General features: G+C 36.3%; 1 protein-coding gene across 6 annotated transcripts in view; it reads right to left on the bottom strand.

Annotated features, from left to right (window-relative positions):
• The window catches only part of LOC131151742 (uncharacterized), a 76364-nt gene that overhangs the window by 21884 nt on the left and 31207 nt on the right, over positions 1-23273 (bottom strand). The window contains exons 5-12 of one of the 6 annotated variants that reach the window (XM_058103139.1): positions 15985-16095; positions 9038-9440; positions 8779-8919; positions 8596-8706; positions 8328-8438; positions 8101-8217; positions 3568-3807; positions 3194-3263 (exon numbers count right to left, since the gene is read on the bottom strand). In XM_058103139.1, coding sequence (XP_057959122.1) covers positions 3194-3263; positions 3568-3807; positions 8101-8217; positions 8328-8438; positions 8596-8706; positions 8779-8919; positions 9038-9440; positions 15985-16095 — 1304 coding nt within the window. The remainder of the gene's footprint in view (positions 1-3193; positions 3264-3567; positions 3808-8100; positions 8218-8327; positions 8439-8595; positions 8707-8778; positions 8920-9037; positions 9441-15984; positions 16096-23273) is intronic. The other 5 variants (XM_058103140.1, XM_058103141.1, XM_058103142.1 and 2 more) reach the window with 5 other exon arrangements.

The following is a 23273-nucleotide window of genomic DNA, read 5'->3' as shown; positions in this document are numbered from 1 at the left end:
CTAAGGCCTGCAGTTACAAGATTTGCAAATGCCTTCATCACCCTTCGTTCAATCCACTTTCAAAAGAACAACTTGAGAAAGATGTTTACTTCTAAAGAATAAAAAAACTACTAAACGGGCAAAAGAGGCACCTGGCAAAAGAGCAGCTAGTATTGTTTTGATGCCTACCTTTTGGAGTACCATCGTCTATGCTCTTAAGTTGACAGGCCCACTTGTTCATGTACTCTGTTTGGTTGATGGGGAAAAGAAACCTGCAATGGGATACATTTATGAAGCAATGGATAGGGCTAAGGAAGCCATAGCTAAGGCTTTCGGTGAGAAAGAGGATAAATTCAAGAAAAAATTTGAAATTATTGATATGAGGTGGGGATGCCAACTCCATCAACCGTTGCATGCAGCTGTACACTACTTGAATCTGGAATTTTTATATTCAAACCCCAACATTTTGCAAGATGAAGAAATCATGGTGGGTTTGTACAAATGTATTCCAAGGTTACTGCCAACCCTTGAAATGCAAGATAAAGTTGTACATGAGTTGGCAACATATAATAGCGCTAGTGGCGTCTTTGGAATTAATTTGGCAGAGAGACAAAGGAAGATACAAGCACCGAGTAAAGTGGCATTTTTACTACCTCTTTTCTTTTTATAATTATTTTTGCTATTTACCTAATAGGTATTCATTTAAAATTTATTTTATAACAGCGCAATGGTGAAAGTCATTTGGATCATAAACTCAAAACTTGCAAAAGTTTGCTATGAAAATCATAGCCTCACGTGTAGCATATTCCAACATGTCAGTCATTAGTATATCGTGGATTAAATATTAAAGAACATGAACTACGAGTCTACTACTTTTTAGAATCATTATTTACCATATTACTTTAAACCTTTTACAGCTTAATAGCAAAAGGAGAAATAGGTTATCCCAGCAACGCTTGAATGATTTGGTATTTGTGAAATATAATCGAACTTTGAGGTGTCAATACGACAAGCGTGACACCATTGATCCCATCCTCCTAAAGGACATTGATGATAGTAATGAGTGGTTGATTGGTAGGATGGATGGAGATTCCGATGAGGATGATGAACTTGTGTTTGAAGATGATATTTTGACTTGGGATTCTGTTACTAGAGCTGCCGGACTAAATAACCCCCCGCATCACACTAGATCAAGAATAAGTGCAAATATGTCATCAATGTCTAGAGGAAGAGCTTCATCTAGCAGTAGCAGTGCAGCCAGTGCTAGGAACCAACCACAACGTTGGAACTTGTAAATGAGGATGAAATCCAAGTGGATAGTGTAGAGGAGACAGAAAAAGAAAAAGATGCTGGAGAAAACAATTTTGATGATGAAGAGGAAGATGATGATATCTTGACAGACTTAGTTAATGATGAGTGATGACTGATGATTGAGGAGGATATTTAGATTTTAGACTTTGAGATCTTTTAATATACTCTTTTATTTTGATGTTGAACTAAGTTGAATTGTTGATGCTTTTGGCCTTGGCAATTTCATTAAATTTCATATTTTGCTATTGAATGTTTTGGCATCTTAAATTCTCATATTACTAGATATTCATATGTTCATATATCAATTACCCCAAATGGGCATTTTACAGCATCTTAATAGTTGTGCACCTCAACTCGCCTTGCACCTCTGACTACTATGTCTTGCGCCTCTGACTACTATGTCTCCAAATAAACCAGAAAGTTTATTCCAAAATTTCCAAGCAAAGGCACAACTCAAAAAAATATATGGAATTATTTTATGAAGTATCAAAACATAAAGAACACGTATTGGAAATAGTGTGTTCAAAGGTCCCCTACTCTAGTCGATTGTTGGAGTTAACTCTATTAAGAACAACCAACCAATAAAAGCTTTGATTTGGAGGGAACTTTGGCCTTCCAAAATTCCAAATACTTTTATGAGCAGAAAGGGCACATTAGCACAAGTCAAATGATCAAAAATTGATTTAGAAGAATAAACCCAACGAAGAATCTGAAGAGCGTGAAGGAAGACAAGTCTCTGTCAACAATAACAAATAAGAAAGCACCTCCATCCCCCTATCATTCTGAATTCTACGAACATGTAAATCCCAAGAAGACATGTAACCATCAGTTATCAAAGAGGAAGAAACAACATATTATGCCCAAAGGACAAATGATAAAATGACGAAAGGAGGACAATGCAGTATTATCCACCCAAACATCTTCCCATAAATGAATTCAAGAATCATTTTCCAAAATAAATTTAGTATTGGAAATGAAAGGGGATATATCTGAGAAAAACACCTCCAAGGGCTCTCTAAAAAAACATCTAATTCCCAAATTCGCATCCAACACATTCACATGCAAGCAAATCTATTTTTAATAACTTCATGCCAAAGAGAAGCCTCCTTTAAGTGAAACCACCATAATCATTTACCCATTAGAGCAGTGTTTTCAGACATCAAATTACCAAGAAACAAAGCCCCAACAAATATAGCCCCAAACATAATCTTCCAATTAACAAAATGATCCCTCTTCTTCCAATACCACCAAAGGAAATCCCTCATGATTTTATCAATTTTATTAGCTATAAGCATCACACTAACATTAAAAGGTTCAGGAAACACTCCTAGTAGAATAACGTCACTCAATTTCTAAGGTTTAAGATTTTGAAATAAATAAAAAGAATTTTTCATTAATGTTATCCAAAGAAATCAATACAAAGACGATATATATGCCTCTTGGTAGCTTAACCTTAATGATAATCAATCATGGCCCTCGAAATCAAACAAATATTGATCAACAAAATGAATTAGATAAAATAAAATAAAATTCCATAAATAACTGAAAATAAAGACCTTAAATACCCTCAACGTAGGGCCTGTAGAGAAATGAAAACAATCCTAAAATACCGTTACAATATTGCCCCACTACTCATGAACATGCAGATGCTACAGTGTTTGTAACTTTGCTAGCCTTTTGGTTGATAAATTTTCCCTTTTGCTTCTTTCCCCTGATTGCATCACCCATAACCTGAATAACCAATTGATCTTTCCACCATTTGAAACCCAACCAATGAGTAGGACCCATCACTTCAACTTGAAACCAAAATATACTCCACAGAAAATGACATATATACACACACAAATAGCAGGAGATGCACAAAAAACAAAATGGGAAATAAACAAAAAAGCAATAAACATACCATCTATGATAGTCTGGATAGTTTTATCGCACTGAGCAATCTCATCTTCAATAATGCGTTGCTGATGACACTGCAAACATGGACAACTATGAGACACAATAGATCTTCACTTCTGAAGCAGAAAGGAAGCAAAACGTGCAAGAAGCAACCATGCAATGTCAAGACAGTGAATATAAGAATAAGAGGACAGCATATGGAAAAAATTGTTTGGACAGTCTCATATCTTATGTCACAATCAAGCAAAACTGATAATTTTGAATATTGAATTGACAACACTTGAAGGATGATAATTATGACTATACAACCTAGACAAGGTGTATTTCATTGTGATTACCCAATAATCAAACAAATTATTATGACAGGAAAAGTAATACCAGTTTATCTCTTTTTCTGAGAAGAACTCTCAGGGCAGTTTGAGTCAATATGTTGTTCTTCGCAGCCATATTATTTTGTAGTTTGTCAACGGATCTAATCTTCGAACCAGAAGTGATGCAATTTCCTATCTGCTTTTCATCTTGATCAGCCAGCGCTGCCCTGGAGACCTTGTTTCCAGCACCAAGCCTTTCACCCCCGTTATCAGGAACACATGGCATCACAGAATCAACCATCTCCACCTGAAGACCAATAAAGGAGCAACTTTATATAAGAGAAAAGAAAATGAAAAGTAAATAAATAAACATAAAAATTCATTTTTTCCATATCAATATAAGAGCTTTCATTTGAAATTTTAGTAAGTATAGAGGGTTCAAAACAAAGAAATTTGTGCATTGAAATGAAATGAAACTTAACATGGGCCATGTTGAAATTAATATCTCTAGCTCAGACTATCGGAAGTTTTTTCCCAAATGTTGTTTCCAACTTTTTCTCTTGGATAGAAAAAGAAGACATTTCATTATAGAGGAAAGAAAAATGTATGAAGAAGAGAATAAAACATCCTCCAAAGGAAAAAGGAAACCCAAAAAAGAAAAAAAAATCAACATATATTTCATTATTGAACCACGACTTGACATTTCAACCTATTTGGAAGGCAAATGACTCAGTTAAGCGAACAATGGGGAGTACTTGGACCATGATTCGATAACTACAATAACAACAATAAAAACAAACCTTAAGTCCCACTACGTGGAGTCAAATATATGAATCCTTTTCCGCCAATTCACGCAATCGAGGGCATTTTTTTTCCTTGGCTAACTTTAAAGCTATTAAATCCTTCCTGCCTACCTCATTCCAAGTTATTTTAGGTCTACCCATTCCCCTTTTAGTACCATTAATAATAACTAGCTCACTCCTCTTCATTGGTGCACTACTTGGTCCACATTTCAAATGAACAAACCATCTAAACCAACCCTTCCATATCTTATCTTCTAGCAGTGCTGCCAAACTTATTGTGAACATGTGCAATTATTAATTTATCCTTTAATGTTATACCACTTAACAACCTTAGCATGCAAATTTTGGCCACTTTTTATTTTTTGAATATGTTGTTTCTTAGTTGCCAACATTCTAATTCATACAGCATTGCTGGTCTTATAGCCGTCCTATAGAACTTCCTTTTAATTAATGGTATTTTATGATCGCATAGCACACCCAAAGGACTCCTCCATTTTACTTAACCTGCTTTAACTCTATGTACTACATACCCTTCAATTTCTCCTTCTGCTTGCATAATAGATCCAAGGTATCAAAATCATGATTCGACAACTATGTCCTAATTATTCCTCATAACCTTATTTCCTTGTTGGACCAGCACATTCATTCTATTAGTGAGGATGAGAGAATGTGGGAGAGGGATTCTTCAAGCATATTTACTTCTAAATCTTTTCTATCTCATCTTTTGAAACCCATGGCCTTTTGCTTGGAACCGCTTACTTTGGAGTGCTAAGGTGCTGGGGAAGATCCAGGCTTTTGTATGGACCGTGATCTTGGAAAAGATCAACACACATGATATGCTTTAAAGGAGAATACCCTATATAGCTCTTAGTCCTAATATGTGCTTCATGTTTCGTGAAAATAATGAGTCAACTGCCCATCTCTTTGTGCATTGTAAGGTGGCATCGCAGCTTTGAAATGCCCTTTTCTCTCTAGCAAGGGGAGAGTGGTAGCTCCAAGAAAGGTGAAAGACTTGTTTTTCGTTAGTTTCAAGGGTTTTGAAAAGAAAAGGAATGGAAAAGATCTATGGTGGGTGGATGTTTTTCTATCCTTTGGACCGTCTGGATTGAAAGGAAAGCTAGGTTCTTAGAAGTCGATCTACCCGCTCACGGCTTTTGCGGGATAGACAATTCTCCTAGCCTCCTTGTGGGTGCATATTTTGGGTTTATTTATGGTTTTTCTGCCATCTGGCCTCACTAGAGATTGGAAGATGACATTCTTGTAATGGAGTTTTGGATTGTATGTTGTTTTTTCTTTCTTTGGTAGTTTCCAGTTTTTTTTTTTTTTTTTTTTTTTTGGGGGGGGGGGGGGGGGGTCATCTTTTCTAGTTGGTTGACGAATTGTTGGCCTCCAATCATGTACTCCATTTCTCAATTTTAATAAAATTGTCTTTTTTTCTATCTATCTATATATAGATGTAACTACAATACTAATTTAGGAAGCACAAACATGCTTTGGCCATTAGTTAGCATTGGGTATGCAACCTCAAATTGTCTACTTATTCCCTTCTCAATTTGAAAACCTCTATAAAGATGAGAAAAACCACTAGAAACACCACATGCATCAATCAACAATCACACATCCATAAACTCAAATCATGCAATCAATCCATTCCATCATAAAAGAATAAAAACATTATGTCAGGACCATAATCAACACCAAAATAAACCATATGCATTTTCTTACTATCATCCCATATGGATTGAAATCCTAACACCTCTTGCTTAAAGAGGAAGTCCTAAAAGATCGTTAAACCCACAAAGAAATTTCTCTCTATTTCTCCCTCCAAATACCCCAAAAGATGCACCTTAAGGTCTTATGCATAAGCAAACAAGAACCCTACGGTTAGGGGTTTTTCTTTGGAGGCCAACAAGATCCCCAAGGATCTTAAATAGCCCAATATTGATCAAGGCTGAAAACTTCTTGAAGCTCAACTTTGGGTAGTGCACCACACTCCATGCACACGCACCCCTATATAGGGCTACTTTTTCATTTAGACCCAGATTTAGTTCAAACAATTTGTTTTTGAGTATGGAAACTCCATTTCAAGTCTTGCCCATTTCTTAATTTTTAAGTCCAAATTTCAAAATACCCTTGTAAGATTCGTTTACTTACCAAATTGGGTATTTAACGACTTTAGTCTTGAAAAGATGCATATTGAATATTTAGGGCCTTGAGTACTTGACACATTCATAGGAGAATAGGAAAAAAGACTCACAAAGATGTGGACAAAAATGAGATGTCTACAGTTTTGCAATAGCTATTAGTTTTATTTGGCTGCAAGTGATTCAGTGCCAGCAGCATTGTTCCAACATGACTTATTTCACATATTTAAATAGGCATTACTTAAACGCCAGTGATTTGTAAACTCCTCTTTATTTCACTTGAAGAGGGAATGGGAGAACAGCCCTTCCAATGTGCGGTATATTAGGAAACATGGACTTACATAGCATAAAATGGTGAAACAGGATTTACAAAGCAAGCTTTAGTCAAATCAAAAGCTTTGTTGAATTTCAGATCAACTTCATGCACCCCAACACGTCTAGGCCAAAACAATAGTCTCTAAAAATGAGAGCATGCACACAGATAGAGACAAAGAGAGGAAGAGAACTTTTCTCCCCCACTTTTATCAACTTCCAAGCGGCTAAAATAGGACCTTCACCAAACTCGAATGTCCCTCCTATTTGAAGGGTGACAGTCCTCCAACAGAGAAAGCAAGAAGAGAACTCCTTCACCTCCCTATCATTTAAATTTCTTCAAAAATTAAAATCCCAAGTACGAATTAGCACTAGAGATCCAAAAAGAAGAATGAAAGCATTATGAACCATAGAAAGGCAATAAAGATGAGGAAAAACAAGGGATAAGGAAGAACCACCCAACTAGAAATGCTCCCAAAGGCGGATATGAGAACCCTTGCACAATTAATATTGAGTGGGGAATGAATAAAGGGTAAACTTATGAAATAAACTGCCAAGGGCTCTCATACAAGTGTACTTCTAATAGCGCTATGGCACAAGGTCTTCGCCTCTAGGCTCTAAAGAAACCACCATAATCATTCATCCAATAGAGCCACGTTTTGAGGCACCAATTTCCCAAGACTCAAACCCCCAATCCTCAGACCAATGAGCCACATCCCAGCTAACCAAATGATCCGCTTCTCCCCTATCCCTAAGCAAGCAAAATCCCCATAATTTTCTCAATCTTATAAGCTACCTCAACAGGAATTCCGACACGTGACAAATAAAACAAAGGAATAATAGAGAGATACAATTAAATGAGAGTGATACAGAAGCTCCAAAGTATCTTATTCTAATCATTCTGAAAAGAAAACGAAGGAATAGGAGGCAGAACAAATATTCAGGACAAAAGAATAATTAAACAAAAACAGAAAAATAGAGAGACTAAAGCACATAAATCATGGAACAAAATAAGCCATCCAGTAAACTTCTACGAGCAGAAATTAAATTCATCTGGGATAAGATTAAAGCTGAACTTGTTTCAGGCCGTATGGAGAACCTTATATTGTGCAGACATTAAAAAACTTCAAGTGAGTGTTTCATAATACCTTTTTATGCATTAAAATTATTTTTCAAGCCCCGCCTACCTCAATGTACAGTATTATAAACAGGACTGACAAATTATGAACTATTATACCAAAATTAGAATGAGAAAACAAGACAATTCAACAAAAAAATCCAGCCGTAAATAGACACATATTACCTTATGTACCCAGAATAAAAAGATAAAAAGAAAAATACCTCAAAACTGGCACCACTTGCTGAGGCATTTCGATCACTCTCCATTGGGGGAGCAGTTTGTTGTTTGGGAACATCAACCAGGACTGTATTTGGGATATTACTACTTTTGCCTGCAATCTGCTGGCGAGCCAGATTAGAGTCATCTTCATCCATGTTTGAAATGGACAAACCAGGTATGAAGTAGTGGTAAAAAGATGTCTACCCATATGTACCCACAAAAAAGATACCTTGACATTGATACTTGCAGAGGCATTTAAATCACTGCCAACAGAGCTTTGTTCTTTGCAATTATCAACCTGAACATGATTTGGGATGTTAATACTTCTACCTGCATTCAGCTGGCAAGCCAAAACAGAGTCATCTTCGACCATGTTACCAGGACCACAGAAAGCAGTGGACAAACAAAGTACAAAATAGTGGCAAAAGACATCTTACCAATGTATTTAGGGGAAAAAAGAGAAAGAAAAGAAAAAGAAAAAGAAAAAGAAATGATACCTTGACATTGACACCAGTTCCTGAATTACTCTGCATGGAGAAAGCAGTCTGTTCTTTGTGATCATTAGCTAGAGCTGTATTTGGGATATTGCTACTTCTGCCTGCATTCAGCTGGCAAGCAAAACAGGATCACCTTCATCCATCTCATCAGGACAAAAAAAGAAGAAGAAGAAGAAAAGATACCTCAACATTGACACCACTTGCTGAGGTATTTAGATCACTCTCCGCAAATGGAGCAGTCTGTTCTTTGCAATCATTAACTCGGACTGTATTTGGGATATTACTACTTTTGCCTGCATTTGGCTGGCAACCCAAAACAGTCATCTTCGTCCAGGTTGTCAGAACCACAGAAAGCAGTGGACAACCAGGTATGGAATAGTGGTAAAAGGATGTCTTAGCTTTTGCGTTCAGGAAGAAAAGGAAAAGGAAAAAGAAAAGATACCTCGGAAATGAAATAACTTGCTGTGTCATTTAGATCCCTGTTTATGGGGACAGCAGACTGTTCTTTGTGATAATCAACTTGGAGAGCAATGTGGATGTTATTAGTTTTAACTGCATTTGCCTCACAAGCCGAAACAGAATCATCTTCATCCATGCCATCAGCCCCACAGAAAGCAGTGGGGAAACAGAGTATGCCACATCCATTGTTATCTTTCTGCTTTGGAGATTGAGTACTTGTACCACTTATCATGGTGTCAGCTACTGTGCTGCCGTTACTATGCGACTCATCTGTGCTTTTATTAATTTCTGCATCACTAGATTTCCCAGTCCTCTGAGAGCCATTCACATTTACATTTTCAAATCCCATCCTTGAAATTTTGGAACCATTTGACAAAACTTCACTGCTGGGAGAAAAAAAAAAGGGATGAATAAAACCCCAAAAGAATACAAGATTCTGGACTTGATGTGGACCTTAAGCACACTATATAAGGAAACAAAAGAGTTTGCAATCATAAGAGAAAATTCTATATAGATAAAATTGATAGAAAAAGAAATTTATCAAGAAGGAAAAATGTACAAAGAGAATGAGGAATCCTCAAAAAGTGAAAAAAAATACAGAAGAAGCTAACACAAAAAGAAACTGAAGACTAAGAAAAAAGAGGCTGCCATTAAAGCCATATTGCCAAAACCTTTGTATTGAACACCCACATGAATGCTAAAAATCACAATCCTGTCCCCAATCAAGTCCACCGATGACCCACAATCTCAAAAAAAAAAGGCACTTCTCTCCAGCATAAATAATCCAATTACAGCAAAAATAGAACACAGACAAAATCCTAACATTTTTATGCCTAACAAAACCTCAAAAATTGAACATCAAGAAAGCCTCCGATGAATAAATACACATCCATCACCCTTCCAACAAATAAAAGAGTTTGTTCCTAAACACCAACCTATGGAGCATGATCCTCATTGCTAACACAGCACAAAACACAAATCTGGATATAGAGCGAGGATATGGTATTTGAAGCTGCAACTGGTCATTGGTGCTAACTCTATCAAGGACAGTCATCCACACAAAAACCTTTACCTTTAAAGGAACTTTAGCTTACCACAATCTATTGGCAAGAGGAAAAGAATGAAAAGAATTGTTTTGATGGAGTATAGAATGATTTACAAGAGAAAACACCTGAATCATCCAAAAAATCTTGACATCCCTATGATGAGAGTAACAAAAAAAATCTACCAACCCCAAAAATGAAGAAAGATCATCCAGCTCCCCATCCATAAAATTACAAATTTACAATGAAATTGAAAATCCCCAAAAACCTCAGAGCTGCTCATAAAAAGAAAAGAAAATAGTTGCACCGGGAGACAAAGAAAGACAAAAAATGGAAGGAAAAAATTAAAAAAGCAAACATCCCCAGGCCAAATAACCTTCCAAAACCAAACCCCTACAACGATCTCCCACTTAATATTTGATATTTGATACAAAGGAAGAACAAAGAATTAACCAATTTCCATGGGCTTACATGCCAAATTCTGGCTACAATATTAGCACCCCCACTCTGCTTATCTAAAAATAATAATTTAAAAATAGCATCCCATCCATTTCCTCCTACAAACTCAAATTTACTTTAATAACCCTATGCCAAAGAGAAACTCTGCATGTGATGCACTCAATGTCCTCAATCTTTTCACACATAGTTAGTCCCAAGCCCAAGGAAAGGAGGAGGGTTGCATTAAGTAACTGACAAACAGCATAAAACTTGTTAGATCTCAATAATACAAATCCATTACTTCTTGAGGCATCCCCCATTAGCAATGCATTGCCCTTATACCACCTGGCCGTAACAAAAAATGGGCAAGGATGGGCTAGATTGTCAACTCGAAGCAACACACTGTGTCGATGCTCAGAAACATTGTCAAATATGTGAGGGTTCCTGCATCATTCTCTATGTGGACAAATAAAGAAGTTAGTTTAGAAGAATAGACTAGATTAGCGACTTGGAAAATATGGATGCTTACCAGTAAAAGCTTGGCGGTAATTGACACAATACTAGAAGAAAATTAATGTAATCTAGCTTCAATAAACTAAGTCGATGGGGTGAAAGCAAGAAAAATTACAAAATCAAGATCTAAACTTTGGTATATTGGAAAAGAAAAACATACGAATGGGGTAAGGAACATTGTGGAAAAAGACGTAAAAGATAGTGTAATAGATGTTAAAGGAGTAAGGAATATAATCATTTCAGGGAATATAATCACAAAAATCGATAAAAAATGTCATCAGCACTTATGCTCCTCAAACAGGCTTAGAAGAAAGTCTTAAGACAATTTTGGAAAGATACAAATAGTATTATACAAAGGAGAAATCGAAGACATCTTGTAAAGATACAGGGATTGAGAAAATATGACCTCATTTGAGTGGGTGCACTGGAAAAGGCGATAAGGGTTATGAAGTACATAGAGATTAAAAATATTTCTAGTGATATGATCAAAAACTTCACCAAGTCATACAATCTTATTACAATGAATATATGCTTCAAGAAGAGAGAACACTTAAAAACCTCCTTCAAGAGTGAAAAAAAAATCAAATAGATTTTTTTCTTAACAAGGAGAGTAGATCATTTATCGAAGGGTGAAAATTTAACTACAGAATATAGAATTTTAGTTTTAAAAAAAATATGCATTAAAAAATGGAAGAGAAAAGATAACATAAAATTAATGCAAGAGAACTAGGTGATCGAAATAATGGTAAAAGCCTGCATAACTATAATGGCCGTGGTGTAATGGTTGAGGCCATCACAGAATTCAAGCAACCAGTAACAGAAACCGCACCAGTGAATTAATTTTTTGCATTAGAAAATTTGTTAAAAACATATAGATTCACATGTTTTGACGCCAGAATCCTAGATAATATGCTAATGCTTTAAATGATGTCTAGTAAATTTTAATCAATTTAAATATACATATACTAGAAGCATTGAATGTCATTTAGGTCGCTTTAGTTGCTATTGGCAAGAAGCAAGCATTTGCTACTTTTCACTACTTTATTGAATATAAGTGAAGTTTAAACTAAGAGATCAAAAATACAAATAAATATAAAATATAGAATGTCACCTTTTGTATGCTTTTAGGGCTAGTTTGGATCAAAGATTTTGTTTGTGGAAAGGAAAGCAAAGGAAAATAAGAAGGAAATTCATTTTCCACTATGTTCTCTCTCTACATCAAATACCATTAAAAATGAAAATTTGTTCTAATATGATTAAAAATTAAGAAAAAGTAATGTTAAGGAAACTCATTTTCCACTATATCATAGATTTGGTAAATTTTTTATTTTCTTTCTCACTATCCAATAACCAAACATGAATAAGTTGGATCCTTCTTATTTTCTTTTTCCTTTCCCCAGTATTTTCTACATTCCAAATGGGCCGCTAGCCTTAAATGAACTTTTATTATCCAAAAAATAAAATATAGAATATTCATATGTTAAACTAGAACAAAAATGCATAGCATTAGAACATATTTTTGTCTCCAAATTAGGTTTAAGATAATAAATAAATAATTAAATAAATAAAAAGCTCTTAGAAAACAAACATAATTTGATACCTCAACCCCATTATGGTGAGCCTGTTTTCTTAAATTTCCCACCAAATTAACCTCTTCAATCAAATCCCAAGAACCCACCCTTCCCAACATTTCACTAAACTAACCTAGCCCATCCCATATTTGGATAGGGCATCAACAATTTCAAAACCACCACCTCACTAGAAACTATGGCATCCTTCACTAGAGCTAAATGATGAACATCCAAGTAGGATCCTTTCAAGCATCTCTTCATCATATGATATCCTTTTCATTCAATCCTTTAGAGATTTGCCAAGCCACACTCACCACTAGCAAACACCAACCCTTCAACCTTTGATTGTCTCTCCTCTAGCAGAACACTCCTTCAAGGTACCAAATTGCAGCCACCATCCGCCAGCTTCAACACCTTGCAGTAGCCAACTAGAGCTACTTCAACCTCCTTGATTGTACCTCTCCAAACACAAAAACCTTACCCACTTGTTTCCAAATTCCAAATAGCTTTAGGAGATGAAACATACTTCCACCCTTGACCAAAACACCATAATCTAATGCAAGACCCACTAGAATTCTTCATTATTCAGCATCACAAACAACATTCAACTACCCACCAACTCAGTATACTAATCAAGCCATTCTCAAATCTATCAAAATTTAAAAATTTTCTTCCTGCTTTAAAAGAATACACCCCCTCAACTCTCCAGATTATGGAATACAATCACTTGAGTTTAAGCTTAGGTTGCCCAACAAATTATGGGGTAACATGGAAATAGGTTGAAAAAGTCAAATGAGTAAGAAACTGGGTAGAAATCACAAGATTAACAGGATTAATGGTCAAGGGTTCAAAAATTTTAATTGATATGACAAGAAAAGAATGCAGGTAAAGAAAGGTGCTTAGAGGTGACGAGAGGTGTTAGAAGACAGCATGAGGTGAACATAGGTGACGAGAAGTGATAGTAGTTCATCACGTACACAAAATTTCATCAAAGATGAAAAGAGGAAATTGGACGTGATATAAGTTCACCTTCGAATGAAATAAGATTCTCTTTTGTTATTTTTACCATTTAGGTCCATGGGCTATTGCAAATGCCTCCTCGAAGCAACATGGCCTATTCACTTGAGTGACCCATATAGGAGATGAACGAGCCTCCCTTTCTTTCCAAAGATTAGTCCAACTCCAATCCCAGTGATCCTTCTTTTCTTTAGTAACTAGCCCCAGTCACAATAATCACTAAGTAACCAAGCGCAGTCCACAAAATCTTCATTTCACTATCCTTCTAAAGAGAAATCCTAGCCACCTCTATCACCCTCACATCCCCCACTAAAACCATAGCTGCTTTTATGTGAAAAATCATTGTCTCTGAGAATTCAACGCTTCCGCAAATGAAACTCTAAGTTCCCTCACTTGCATCTCAGATAATAGCACTAGCACCATAATTGACTATTTCATTTGTCTTTTTGCCTACACCATTCTTCTCTGCAACAATCTTGTCCCACGATTGTTTGTCTGGCAAACTTCCAACGCGTTTGCCACCAACATATGGGAGAAGATCTCAAGCCAATGTACAAAACTCTTTTTACAAAACTTTTCCACCCTTCACCTTTTGATCCACCAAGGAGAAAAACCAAAAGTCTCTTCACTTTCCAACCAAACCTAACTCAATAAACTCCCCCCCCCCCCCTCTTTGTTGATCACTTGATCGAACCAACATCCAAGACCCCACCCCTCCCATACAAAAATTTTGAAAACCCCTACAAATCGTCCAAAGATCAAAAGCAACCCATCAAAAAACAACTTTGCAGTGCCTAAGGAAATCTTACCCACCTATGATGAGAATGACTACATTGGAAAAAAAAAAAAATTGGGGGCATTCACCTGCTTTAACCAATCACTAATCCCTTCAATCTTAGATCAAGCATTTGCAATTCTCTCCTTTCATTGCCTATAGTACCCATTGCGAACTCCTACGAGAGAGACAAGGAGAAAATGAAAGGTTACATGTGTGCACATGAAAGTGACAGAGAGAGAGAGAGTTCTAAAGCAATGTTTTTAGACACCAAATTTCAGAGATCCCAATCCTCCCTACCTAGACCTACCAGCTAACTCCCGACTCACAACATTATCCCTCTTTTCGCCCACCTCAGACCAAGGAAAATCATGCATGATCCTCTCAAGCTTATGAGTCACTCCAACCAAAATCTTGAATAAGGAAAGAAAAAACAAAGGTATAAAAAAGAAAGACACGCCTAAACTAATGTAATGCGACCCCCTGAGGAGAAAAGCACACCCTTATGCATGATCCTCTCAAGCTTATGAGTCACTCCAACCAAAATCTTGAATAAGGAAAGAAAAAACAAAGGTATAAAAAAGAAAGACACGCCTAAACTAATGTAATGCGACCCCCTGAGGAGAAGAGCACACCCTTCCACCCATCTAGACGTTTAGACACTCTAGTAATCACCAAGTCCTATAACCATGCAGATTGAGGATTCCAACCTAAAAATTTTCAAATAAAACAAAAGCCACAATAGAATTTCACATCCCACAAGTGCAGCCAACCTAGAAGACATCTTAGGACTAAAATTATTAGCAACTAGATCACACTTACTTAAATTAATCTTAAGCCTTGAAACCAACTCAAAGACTTGACAAGAAAATACCTCCTGTCATCTAACAAGAAAAGAATAATATCATCAACAAACTGCATGGGAGACATGCACTCCATCTCTACCTATAGGCTGCAGCTGAAGAAGACCCTTATCAATGGCATATAATTGAAGATCTAAGGTATTTGCATCAGGTAGGATTTAGTTCAAACAATTAATTTTAGTATAAATATATATACCCAACAAGCCATTTCAGATTAAATGTTATTGTTAGATTACAACTTTACCTAAAAGCTTAAATTATTTGGTTATGGGCCAACAATGTACATCAAGCCTTAACACTACCCCGCATGTGCAACCCAATTGCCTGTGCAGAGAGAAATGAACAATGAATGACCCCATATAAGGATCATGATCGTTTTTCAATAAACTTACATTAAACACAGTCAACAAGACTAGAACCCAGGACATCCTGACAGCTCTGATACCTTGTTTGATTTCCACTTTACCAAAATGCTGAAGTTGTTGAGTCATGGGCCAACAACGCATATCAAGCCTTAATAGTTGTTACATAAATATTCAAAACATAAACGTCATATTACAAAATCTCGAGATTTGGTACTCAAGTTAGAAACTTCCCTACCTACATTTTTACGAGGCAAATAACTAGGCCAGACCAAACCAATGTCAATAAACATGAGCTTTTATGGTGTACAAAATAACAGAAAATAATGCAGTAAGTATTTAACATACCTAGAAAAGCAGTCCACCAAAATTCCAGCATAAGGAAGCACATTGAAATATTCAACAACAGGGGTCACCGTCCAACCACACGAACTTTGTTTGACCAAAGGGCCTTGTAAGCTACTCAAGAAAGAGAAAATCAGAACAAAGTCAAGATGTTGTATTAAATTTTTCATAATGTTTTTTGTGATTCTGATAGTCCATAGTGCTCATGAAAACTATCTGGGATCAAAATAAATTGATGGCGAATATTTATTTGTTGAAAAATATAAAGAGCTGCTTTTTCGATTATATAGAAGCATGATTAATACAGAGCATGTTGACAGCAACTTCTCTGCTATGTTTTTGTATGGATAATCCATATTGAAGATATCTAGCAAATTCGCCTGCCATGCCCATTTAGTTATAAGGTTATAAGTGTTTGGGATGCAATTTGTTTGGCTAAGATTAATACTGGAAAAATTTATAGCAGTGACATACAGGAGGGGTGCTGAGATGGTTTAGGCACTCAACTTCAGGCAGATAATGCACCAGTGAGAAGAAAATGCTAGTTAATTCTAGTGGCAGTAGAAGTGGTAAGGATAGACAAAGAATAACATGCTTTGAGATAGTGGGTAAGGATTACCAGTCCTCCATTGTCAAAGGATATTGCCCCAAGAACATGCAAATTGGAGGATACATCTGGCCCCACCTAGTGGGACTTGAGGGGCCCGGGTGTATCATACAGAATTCAAATATAAATGCATCAGTTTTTTTGTAAGGCCAAAATCTGTAAAAGAAACCTAAAAGATGCCAATATAGAGTAATATCGATGATAAACTCTAACCCATCTTATTCGAATAATAGGAGCTTTATTAACCCATTGCACACAAAGGATTTGAACTTCAATGTCATACAGACAAAGTCATAGAAATCCAATTTCAAATCACCACCTCTACCTAACATGCTCCAAAGTGTGAGAAATCCTCGAGAATCATTACCCAAATAATTTTTTTAATTTTGGGAAACACAAGCAAAAAAATAAAATTTTTACTCTAATAATTGAAATGCACCATGTGGGAAGTCTAGAGTCCAAGAATTAAATTACGAATCAGGAAGGTAAATAGACCTCGACAAAGGCCCATTGAGCATCTCAATTTTCCTTTTAGTTTCTTTTTTTTCCGCTTTTTGCGAATGGTATACTTTTAACTCTTTAATAACAAATAAAAAACAATAATCAATCTAAACAAAAGAATGCATCAATCATATAATTATAAACAATCAATAACCCAAAATGAAATCAAAACATATAATAATCAAATAAACATGAATCAAACATAATCAAACTATAACCATAATCCATTAAAACACAAAGCACAAAATAATAAAAAACAAGGGATCATTTGGTATCATTGTCAAAAATTATGAAAATGAAAACTATAAACTAAAAACAAAACATAAAAAACCAACCAACAACTTGTTTAGTTAATATTTATAAAGTTGAAACAAAATTAAAAACTTGATTGAACAAATATCAATTTCCACCTTGAATCAAATTTTAAAAATATAACTAAAATAATAATTTAAAAAAACAAATTTATAAATATTAAATTAAAAATAAAATTATTATAATTATTTTACTTAATTTTCATATTTTAAAACTCACCTTTCAGTCCTACAAGATTATTTTATTTAATTTTTATATTTTAAAACTAACCTTTTAGTCCTACAAGAATAATCTTCTTATACATAAGAATTGAAAATATATATATATATATATATATATATGTATTTTTTAAATGATTTATAATCGTTCAATTTTTTGGAAATTGATTAAATATTTTTATTTTAATTAAATTTTGAATTCATGTGGTTATTTTATTATGATTTTGGTTAGATTATATATAAAAATAAATGAATTAAACCACAAAAGTATGTTGGCAACATGTCAAACCAACCGAAAATCATATGATTTGGTTTTCATTTTTTAAACTTAAAACCAACAAGACACAAAAACTGACAAAAACAAATGAGTTGTCATAATGTTTTTCATCATTATACAAGAATGAAAACATAAAACAAAAATGACACCAAGCAGCATATAATATTTACACCATCACTAGATCATGACACTACTGAAGGCTTAAGTTGAGCAAGCCCATGGGAATAATGATAATCAAATAAACAGCAAAAAATTAAAAAAATTTGAACCTCTATTCAATGCGAAGTCTACATGTATGGCCAAGGTTCAGTAAATTGTGAAATTATACTTCATGATAATCCAAATGACAAAAGTAAACTATTCTTTCAAACACACAAAAGTGCTTCAGCCATGGATTTGAAATTTTGATGAAGCATCAATGTTTCTACTTATCCCCATCAAATACAAGGCTGTTCACATTCCTCTATGAAGAAAACTACAAACATAAAATCAAAATATGTTATTCATTGTGCAATCATACGCCTACCAATCATGTGATAAACCATTCATCATTACGAAACAAAGAACAGCACGCCAGGATCAGAATCAATAAAGAATCTAAATCATGTCCAAGCTTCTACCTAATAACCACACAAATCAAAATTCCCACATTCACAACATACATTTTATCTAAAGGAGATATCCTGGAATAGGAGAGAGATCAAATCAACCAAAATACCTTAAAACTTATACAAAATCATCTCTGCAACATGATTTCAGCAGTCTTGCAATTGGCACTTTCACACTAGTCATAGTGACACAAAGGAAGGCAAATAATCGTGCAGCCGTTTCATGGGCTAAGGTAGGATAGACTTGCTTAAGCTCATATAAGCATATAACCCATGGTTGCTGTAGCCAAGGTGAGGTATTGGAAAAGCTAAGGGGTGATGAGGGATTGGCCAAGGAAATCTTCCATTAACAACCTTTCACCAAATACTCTTGCCTTTTGCACTATTTGAAACCAACTCTCTTGATATTGGATTCATTTTATACATTTCTCCCAACCAAATCCTATAATATTGATGGACAGCTTGCCAAAATGCACCAAACTAGCAATGTCTTGGAGTATCAAACACAATTTGAGCAGCTATCAAACACGACTAAAGATTGGAATGAAAGCTGACTCGTGGGTACTTTTATTGAAGGTCTCCTACTTGACATTAGGCATGAGATCAAAGTGCATCGACCACAGACTATGAGTCAATAACCGCTGCAATTTCCTTTGCACGGTTAGAAGAAGTGTAATTGGGAAGAAAAACGTCAGTCTAGCAAGACCATTAGCAAAAAAAATGTCAGCAGCACTATCACACCACCTACTCCTCACAATCCTTCCCCGAAACAATCGACTCAAAAGGAACTTAAGAGCGAACAACAAAGGATTTGTGTTGGCGTTATGATGAGACGTGGCATACAAGGCACCGTTGCAAAAAAAAGACAACTCTTGAAGATTGAACCAGTGGAGGAGCCAAAAGAGGTTTGAGGATGAGCCGAGGCCATCAAAGAAATAGGCCTTCACCAACGTCATCAGAACAGTGGCAACAAGAGAGAGGAGATTGATAGAGAGAGGTGAATCTTGTGATCTTTGGGGTGGAAGGACAGCTTTCCTTCCTAGTTCCTTTCAATTTTGTTTCCTATTCTAATTTAAGGGCACGGAAAGGAGAAGATTGGGCCGGGGTGCAATAGGCCACCTAAAACAATTGGAAAATGGGTTGCTAGACAAAATACAGGGACTTGGCCCATTCCAACTCAAAAGGAAAATCAGGCTCCCACTGGATTTAAGGTTGGGGGCCCATTAACCCCAAACCAAGCGAGATTCAAGAAGATAAAAGAGATTCTCCAACTCCTCCAGTCGCTGCAGATAAGTAAGGAAACGACCAACTGAAAAATTCTCTGAAGGACCATCCATAAAGACAAGGTCCATTCATCAAACAATAGGTTTCCAAATTCAGGTGGGGATAGGGATCCCGAAGAGAAAGAGGCAGCGGGGCTTTTTCCGGTAGACAATCTTTACAATATCTGCAACCATCAGGAAGAGGTTCCACCTTACAGCAAAGGATCTGCATGCAGTTTCACTGCAGGTCTTCTCCTTCAAACGTCATCCGGTTTCGAGGTAGCAAAACAAGTTGGGGATGACAAAGTTGAGGAAAATCTCAGACATGGAAGATGATCTAAGCAGTTTCTACAACTTTGAAAATGGTTTGTTGGTTGACAATATGTGGGCCAATTTAGTTCTGGAAGGAGAGTGTGATGGGGGCCAATTCTTAGAGAGAACTCTTGCAACTGAAGACAAGGCAATACCAAAGATGAGCTTATTTTTCTCACAAGACACTCAGCATCTAGGAGATGAGACTCTTCATTTGTCTTCTGACACTGAGCAAGGGGATGATGATACTATAAAGCACAACTTAAACCAGAGCATAGAATTGATTGAAAAGGGGCCTTTGGCCCCTACTCCTAAGCTACTTTTGTAAAAGTGGACCTTGCTGAAAATCCTCACGATGTTTGGAGGGATATCGATGAAGAGTTAGTTATTCCTTTGGGCGATCAGAACTCATCCAATCATAGAAAAGGTATCCTTCCCTTTCCCTCTAAGCCCCTCTTTCTTTTGATGTTGTATGCCACAAGGAATGTCTTGCTAGGAGTAGTGCCTCTGCTCTTGGTCTAGGGAATGAGAGAGACTGCAGAGATCCAAATGAACTCCTGAATGACCTGGGTATGAAACTAGCAAGTCCTGCTGGAACTGAGGTTAGTTTGGGATTCAGTCCTAAAACATACGAGAGGAGAAAGAAGAAGGTTCAGAAACAAATAAAGAATCTAATTTCTTCCATCAATTATGGGGGTGGAAAGGGAATAGGGAGAGGAGGTAAACGAGTTCGATTATCAAGATTGTAAGCTGGAACCTTAGGAGTGATGTAGGACAAGAAGTACGACATTGGGAAGATCCTTGCTGGAAAATAATTAAGAGTGGGTTAAGGAATTGTGGGGTTAAGTTAGTAGTTTATTATGTGTTTTTAGTATTAATTAGTATAGGATTATGTGTATTTTAAGGTTGTTTGTAATATTTATGTAAAAATATGGGTTTGTTTGTAATTCATGTAGTTTTAGGAGTATGTGTGTAATTTTATGTGTTTAAGCTTTCTTATAAATAGTGTGTGTAAGTTAGCTGTTGATGAACTTGAATTGTTGATTGAACATGAGTTTCCCCTGGTATCTTCTCTCTCCTCCCTTCCCCTCTTCTATTTCTAATCTCTCTCATGGCAGAACCTTGATGCTGCCCCTGCATCAAAGAGTCTTCAGGCCGTTAAGAAAAGAAGCTTGATTAGCGAGGTTTTGCTTAGGGTTTCTCCTGACATTGTTTTGATTCATGAGACTAAGCTTGAATCAGTTGATGGGAAGGTCTTAGGGGGATTTGGGAAGGGAGAAACAAGAACTGGATGTTCACACTCTCTCAAGGATCAGCAGGGGGCATTTTTGTTTTGTGGCACACCTGTACCATATCCATAGTGGACAGCCTAGAGGGTTTCTTTTCTCTTTCTATCTTGTTAGAGTTGAGAGATCGGGGTCAATGGTAGGTTTCTTCAATTTATGGTCCTTCTAGGCCTTCACTAAGGAAATCCTTTTGGTACAAGCTATACTGTGTCTCTGGCATATGCTCCCCTAAGTGGATAGTGGTGGGTGACTTTAATGGGGTGAGATTTCCCCAAGAAATGAAGGGGGGAGGTAGCGTTACCCCAACAATGCAGAAATTTAATTTGCTTATTAGGGAGAGTGGTTTGAGGGATATTCCATCTATCTGATTGATGAGTCATAAAATGACTCATCGTTCAAATAGTTATTAAGAATAAGAATGGGAAGGAATAATCTAATTGAGTTTGAGTAATGCAAACTTTTCTTGGTTGGTGGGCGGAGCTAGGGCTGTAACTAGTAGACATGGTAGGTTCCTTTTCTCTAGCAAGTGGGAGGATGAGTTCCCTAATCTTTCTCAAGTCACTCTTCCTAGAGCCACTCTTGACCACTTTCCTATTCTGCTGGAATCTAGGAAAGTGTCTTGGGGTCCTACCCCCTTTAGATTTGATAATAGGAGGTTCGAACACAAAACCTTCCAGTCTTTGGTGAAGGAATCTTGGAGCGAGGATGTGGATAGGGGCTGGGAAGGTTTTAGACTCATGAAGAAATTGAAGAGACTGAAAGAAAATTTGAAAGAGTGGAATAGGGAGGTGTACGAGGACATTAGGCTTAAAAATACCCATATTCTAGGTGAGTTGGCTGTACTAGATAGTAGGGAAGGAATTAATATTCTCTCAAGGGAGGAGAAGCTGAAAAGAATATCTTTAAAGAATGAATTGGAAGAGGAGATTTTTAAAGAAATAAGAAGTTGGGCAGAAGACGCAGCTTAAATGGGCAAGAGAAGGTGGCCGTAATACTAGGCTTTTTCATAGGTTAGCAAGTGGGAAATCTCGAATAATAGTAGGATAGCTTTGGAAATTATTGATTTTTATTGTAATCTGCTTTCTAAAGAAGATGAATATAGACCAATGTGGAAGAGTTATAGTAGGACCCTTTGCCTGATGATAAGATAGCTTGTCTAGAGAGACCTTTTAAGGAAGAGGAAGAGAGATCTACCATCTTTGCAATGGAGCCAAAAGGATACAATTTGGCTTTTTTTTAAAGATTGTTCTGTGGTGATTAAGGATGACTTGATAGCTTTTTAATGAATTTTATTGGAATGGGATGTAAGAGTATTAACTCTACCGTCATAACTTTGAGGCCTAAGAAAAGCAAGTTTATCAAGATTTCTAATTATAGACCTACTAGTCTAGTATCCACTATTCATAAAATAATCAATAAAATAACAGCTAGAAGGTTGGGTGTGGTTCTTGATAAGCCTATTACTAAGATCCAAAGTGCTTTCGCCCGCTAGGGGGAGGGGGAATTGGGTGGAGAGACAGGTAGTGGACGTGATTTTGATCACAATTGAAGTCATTGAGGATATTAGGAGAAGGAAGAAGAAAGGATTTATTTTTTAAGTTGGATTTTGAGAGAGCCTATGATAGGGTGAGTTGGATTTTCTTGGATAAGATTTTTATGAAGAAGGGTTTTGAAGAGAGATGGCAAAGGTGGATGAAAGGTTGTATGTCCAATGTGTTTTATTCGGTGTTAGTGGATAGGAAGCCTAAATCTTGGTTTAGAGCTATGAAGGGGATTAGACAAGGAGACCAACTTTAACAATTTTTGTTTGTTTTAGTGGCAAAACCCTCAATTAGGATGGTTAATAGACATGTGGTTAGAGGTTTAGTGAAAGGCTTGCAAATAGGGAGGAAAGAGGTAATGGTTTCAC

The sequence above is a fragment of the Malania oleifera genome, chromosome 3 (assembly GCF_029873635.1).
Source record: "Malania oleifera isolate guangnan ecotype guangnan chromosome 3, ASM2987363v1, whole genome shotgun sequence".
Lineage (NCBI taxonomy): Eukaryota > Viridiplantae > Streptophyta > Magnoliopsida > Santalales > Ximeniaceae > Malania > Malania oleifera.
Note: the sequence above shows the minus strand (reverse complement) of the source record. Positions and strands in the feature narration are given on the sequence as shown.